Source organism: Schistocerca cancellata, chromosome 8 (genome assembly GCF_023864275.1).
Source record: "Schistocerca cancellata isolate TAMUIC-IGC-003103 chromosome 8, iqSchCanc2.1, whole genome shotgun sequence".
NCBI classification, from domain to species: domain Eukaryota; kingdom Metazoa; phylum Arthropoda; class Insecta; order Orthoptera; family Acrididae; genus Schistocerca; species Schistocerca cancellata.
Window position 1 is genome coordinate 326,936,286 of NC_064633.1, and position 6,000 is coordinate 326,942,285.

At 37.3% G+C, this 6,000-nt stretch overlaps 1 protein-coding gene across 4 annotated transcripts in view; it reads left to right on the plus strand.

The window, feature by feature from the left end:
* LOC126094659 (clathrin light chain) overlaps positions 1-3,075 on the plus strand; it is a 74,385-nt gene extending 71,310 nt beyond the window's left edge. For all 4 annotated transcript variants that reach the window (XM_049909163.1, XM_049909165.1, XM_049909164.1 and 1 more), the window contains 2 exons: positions 1,499-1,610; positions 2,060-3,075. In XM_049909163.1, coding sequence (XP_049765120.1) covers positions 1,499-1,610; positions 2,060-2,240 — 293 coding nt within the window. In that variant the 3' untranslated portion in view covers positions 2,241-3,075. The remainder of the gene's footprint in view (positions 1-1,498; positions 1,611-2,059) is intronic.
* Positions 3,076-6,000: the final 2,925 nt, after the last annotated feature.

The window sequence follows — 6,000 nt, forward strand, 5'->3', positions numbered from 1 at the left end:
TGGGATTTTATAAGTTTTAGTTAATCTAAGATCAGAGGGACTGATCACCGCGTAGTTTAGTCCCTTCTCCAACCAACTAACCAACCAACCACACAAATACAGTGAATGCTTTCTGACCCTGCTTGTTGTTTACCTTAAATGCTGCAAAGTGCCGTTGTAGTTGTTTGGCACAGGATTCGTAGTTCTCAATCATAATTCGGTGCTGGTAATGCAGGTAACAGGACTTGAAAGCTGCTGCAGTGCTTCTTACGTCTGTTGATTGGTGGTAGAGGATGATTCCTTCTGCATAATTAATTCACTCAACTGCTTTGGCTGCTGCAGTTGAAGTTGTTATTGCTGTTGAAAGTTGTTGCTGTTGCAGATATAAAATATTTAGCAGGATGGAACGTTATGTACACTAGATTGTGTAGTGTTAATCAACACAATTCAGAAATCAGTTCGTAAGCAACACAGTCCTTGTGGAAGATCATTACTGTACACAGCATAGGTGTAACAAGAGTGCTCATACTGCTGCACTACTTCCCCCCCCCCCCCCCCCCATGCCCCCGACCCTTAATCACCTAAGGTTAGTGTCTGTCACCTTGTTCTTGTGTGGCAGTGTGGCATCCTCTTTAGACATATTGCTCTTGACTGCATAAATGGCTTTTGGCATATCTGTATGGGTAGCACTTGCAGGTACTAAAGTTAGTATACAGTTCTTTATTTGTTTTGAAATTTGGTGATACTGATGACAGACTTAAAAGTACTGAAAGGTCTTGTATACAAATACAGCAAAAGATATTTCTTTCTGTGGAAAAATAATAGTTGGGTTTAAACATAGTTTCACCGAAATGGAGCTAATATTTTATACACACTAGTTCATTGCCTGTAAATTGACACATTTTACCAAAGGTTCAATAGTCCTTTTTGGTTACTATTGTCTTAGGAATAAAGAAGAATCAAATCTTCAGTTGATATTCCATCACTCTGCCAGCTGACTCAATCACTACAGATCAGTATAGATGACAAGGAAATGGTCACTGAATCCCCTTCTTACTAAAGATGTTATTTGATTTCCACTTTTTTCCTTGAAGCTCATTGCAAAGAATCTTGAAAATTGATGGTATTTTGACTTCTAGTAGTGGCATTTAAATCGTTTGAATTTGTCTGAAATCGATGATATACAGATCAGTAGAACATAAGTAGCTTTTGTAAGTAAATATGCATAAGCTGTGCATCCTGAAATATCAATTTGTCATGGAAAATCTGTGTCTGGTTGGGTGCAGGAGCCTGCCACAATTTAAAGGTTGTTTACATACTAATGTAAGGCTCTCATAACATGTTTTTCTAATTTTTCTGTACAGTAAAAAACTAAATATATTATCTTTAATTCAGTGTGGTATTGCTAAACACTTAGCAACTGCAAAATAAGATATAATAAGACTACACTGACAAATTAATCATTCATTAGTACTAATCTTCTGTGTCTGTTTTGAGAACAATATATTCCTGTTTTTAGATGCTAATGAAGAAAAACGGAAGGAAGAACTACGGGAGCAAGCTAAGAAAGAGCTGGAAGAATGGTATAAGCATCATGAGGAGCAGATAGCCAAAACAAAGGCGGCAAATCGGTAAGTTGGAATGATTGGCTCTAAAGAGTCCATTGTTAAGTTTGGAAAAGCAATTATATTACCTGCTTCCTCTTGGAGGGCTTCCTTGCTCTAAAATGTTTATTCTTTGTGGAATAGCTGGGCCACCATTAAACACCCCCCCCCCCTCCCACCGTTGTCAACTTTGGGAAGATTATGGAACAAATGCATATTTAACATGGTGTAACTCACTGTTGTAATTTATTCTTGCCATTGCACAAAGACTTTTATGCTGAAAATATGCTATCAGTTGTAATGAAAATGTAATATTAAATATTCTCTTCTTTTTTTAATGCTGCACAGGGAAGCAGCTAAGTAAGTGCTATATATTTTGCTAAAATAATTTGCATAATTACTAACAGCTGCTGATCATATTTATTTAAATATCCTATAGCAGAGATAAATTGAATAACATTTCATTAACTTTACAGGAATGCTGAGAAACAATTTGTTGCTGAAGCAGGAGAAATTGAGCCAGGCACTGAGTGGGAGAGGATTGCAAAGCTGTGTGATTTCAACCCTAAATCAAGCAAGACCAGTAAGGATGTCTCCCGCATGCGTTCCATTATTCTTCAGTTGAAACAGACTCCTCCTGCAGCTAAGCGTGCTTGAGGATATATTTAGCAAACTGAATAAACAACAGGTCACCTTGTAGTTAAGAAATGTTGTTAACTGTCGAATCATTACCTAAACATGTAGAGGAATATCTGAAAAATTCTATATTTTCATGTTGAAAATAAATGCCTCACTTCAATATAATGTTCATTCAAATCCTTAAGATGACATCCCCGATGATGTACCAATCTTCTGAAAATAGTTAAATCTCTTAGGGTAAAGAAGCGGATTCTAGCAGTTAAAGTAGATAATTATTATTACTATTTTTATCCTCAAACAAAATTATGCAGTTTGCAATTAATGTAAATAAAATGTAGGCAAGGTGGCTGCAATTCCGTCAGTTCTGAATACAAAATGTAGGGGACTTGAATCTGTCCATGTAAAACTTCACTGCTCATATCTTCAAGAAATGGGGTACGAGATGGGTAATTATCGTTGGAACAGAAGCCTCTCTTAATCTGTAGGCAAATTATCTAAGATCCTATAAGCCAAGTAGAAAATGCATTCTCCAGAGTCCATCTGGAAGTAAGAATATGCTGTTAATGTTATAATATTTTATGACCACATTTAATGATCAAAACTGGCTGTTTACAAATATAACTTAGATGATAACTCAAGTTATATCATCATAAAGAAGTGCAACAAAGATCGTTGTTGAATAAACTTTGAGTGCAAAGTCTTAAAAATGTTAACAATCTAAGTGGAGATTTCACTGTTCTACTTTCTGTAATTTATGTGAAAAATAAATTTGTGTAAAACACAATTTGTGGAGCATCCTTGAGTATGCACGAAGTTATTGAATATAACAATAAATAAATGTTAATGAAAATAATCCATTTTTGAAACTATAATGGAACTGGATTTATAAAAAAATCTAATCACAAAGTGATCGCAGGAGGGTTGAAGCAGAAGGAAGAAGGGTGAAGCAAAAGGGTGGGTGAGGTCTAGGAATGGGGAAAGTTTGTAAAAGTTGCCCAGAACCCCATGTCATGGGAGTCACCAGACTTCTTATCCCATGCGGTTAGTCTCTCCTAACCCGGTGCTCTGGGAGACTTTCCTGAACTATCCCATTTCCTGAACCTCACCAGCCCTTCTCCTTCAACCCTTCTGCCAGCCTCCAAAATCGTGCAAATTTAAATATCCTTGTGTGTGTTGTTCTGCCACTGCTTGGTTAGTGAATGAATGAATGAATGAATGAATGAATGAATAAACAAACATTGTATTGTGACTGGTGTGTCAGTTTTGTTGTATATTTTTCCAAGCATCTTTTCATTTGGCTCATTCTAGGCAGCATTCACTAAAGAGGAATATTGCTGCAAGGTTTTGGTGGAAAAGGGGAACTAATATCCGTTTCTTTGAGATGTTTTCAATTCCTGGTACATATTTTGAAAAATATAGCCCTGGTGCTAGTTGTGAAAGCAATTCTGTACTTCAGCATGAAATTGCTTGTGGAGTATAGATGAACATAGTCTACCCTCACAGGTGACAGCAGGCACTGCAAATATTTTTCTGCTCACTATGGAGATAGACATCAGATGTCAACTGAAGCCAGCAACAGAACACGTGTGAAGATTATATGCTGTGTGAAATGGTAGTTAAATTTCTAGACGAACATGGAAATGGTGCAGACATGTGGCTAGAAACGACTGAAACACTTGATGTTGCAGATTGCAGATTGCAAATCTGCAGACGGTAAAGAAACTTACCCGTGAAGACTCTTTGACTGATAGTGTCGTGTATAATCATCAGTTATCTCCAAAAGTAATGCCACATACAATCATGTTATCTCCAAAAGCAACACCAGTAACTAAAATCACTTATAAGACAAAAAGCAGCAATGTTTTGGTTGGTTGAAAGTGGTAAGAAATTGCTGTATGTCAGTACTGTTCAAAATACATATTGCTTTGTCCGTTCTGAATATGAATTGTATAGGTGGAAAAAGTCACTAGATGACATAAGAGTTGACTAGAGATTGAGACAGTCAATTGTATGACTTTTTGAGCTACCATTTCAATAGAACACATACAATTGTGCCAAGAAAAATAACAAAATACATATTGAAAAAGAAAGACGATGAGACTTACCAAACAAAAGTGCTGGCAGGTCGATAGACACACAAACAAACACAAACATACACACAAAATTCTAGCTTTCGCAACCAACGGTTGCCTCGTCAGGAAAGAGGGAAGGAGAGGGAAAGACAAAAGGATTTGGGTTTTAAGGGAGTGGGTAAGGAGTCATTCCAATACCGGGAGCGGAAAGACTTACCTTAGGGGGAAAAAAGGACAGGTATACACTCTCTCTCGCGCTCGCGCGCGCACACACATATCCATCCGCATATACACACACACAAGCAGACATATTGAGAAACAAGTTTGAAAATTAAGGGATTCAAACAGAAATGAAAGCTTTTATTATGAACGCAAAGCATAAGATCGCTAGTTTTAGTGAATTTTAAGTTTAACGTGCAGATTAGTCTGGTTTTCAAAAAGAAATAGGTGCTAAAAGAAAGGGGAAAACAGAGGCGATTGCACTCAACCATTCATACACTAAAAGGTGCCTAATTAGAATGGGTGCTTCATTGCTTCCTAAATTATACGTATGTCGTAAGGAATAAACTGAATGTTTCAGACCATGTGGCAGAAAAACAAAGTTCTATGCAGACAATCTTGTGGTAGACCCATTGGAATTTAGGAAAAATGGGAAATGAAAAACATTAGCTGTCTCGTGCATCATGCTTTTCTTCTGTTCTGTGAGAACAACTCCTCTTCTAGATTGGTGGTCAGGTCATAAAAGTTCTGATTCATTAAAAGCAGTATTTCGAGCTCCAACAAAGCAGAGATAGTTCAGATGTCACTCAGTACAATGAACATAAACTGTTAGAGAATTTTTCCGTCAGTGGAAAGAATGTTACAGAAAACTAACAGAGAAATTATTGTGAGTTCATCACTGCAGTTTCCAGTCTATCAGTGTGATAACATTCTAGAGTTGCAGCCAGCAGTACATCCTCTCAAGGCTTCAAAATTTGATTAAATGTGTGTGGCACTCCTCAAAATATGCTGATATGAGGTCTGACTCATTTAACACCGACCTGGCTTTGTCTAATAACGTCTGTGACTCATAGGGCAGTTGTACATCGTGTTTGCAGTTGTACTCGTCAACGAAAGTTTAATTATCTTAAATATTGCTTTCACTGGGCGAATCGGCTTTCTCATTGCTGTGGCAACAGTGTGGCGTGTAGCTAAAGCCACCCTAGATGGCACTGGCATAGCAGAACAACGGAAGTCAGGGCTGTATAGTAAGCAGTTAAATGTGCAAGAACCATTCGACAAACATCTTACTTTGTAAAGGTTTTTTAGAGACTTCCAGGCCATGTCAGCGGGTAAAATATTGTTTACGCACTGTTCAGTGCTAACTCACAGCAGTAAAAGAAAAAAGCAACAGTTTTCAAAATGACAAGTCTGATCATTCCCTTGTCAGACAATGAGTGGACATCGTTTATCAGCAAATTTTGGACCATTTGTAAATAACTCTCCTGAAGCAGGATGTGCCGAGTAACGGGCTTAACAATAAAGATACTCCGTGGTTTCATTACAAAATTTTGAAAATGCTGAGAAACTGATTATTGTACTCTCAATTGAAGAAAAAAAATCACACATATTCGGCAGGCAAAAGTTAGTTGAAATCGTGTGTTTGAAAATTTCCGTGTGTAAAGCATACAACTGTCATAAATTAGCAAAAGATCTTGCTGAAACCA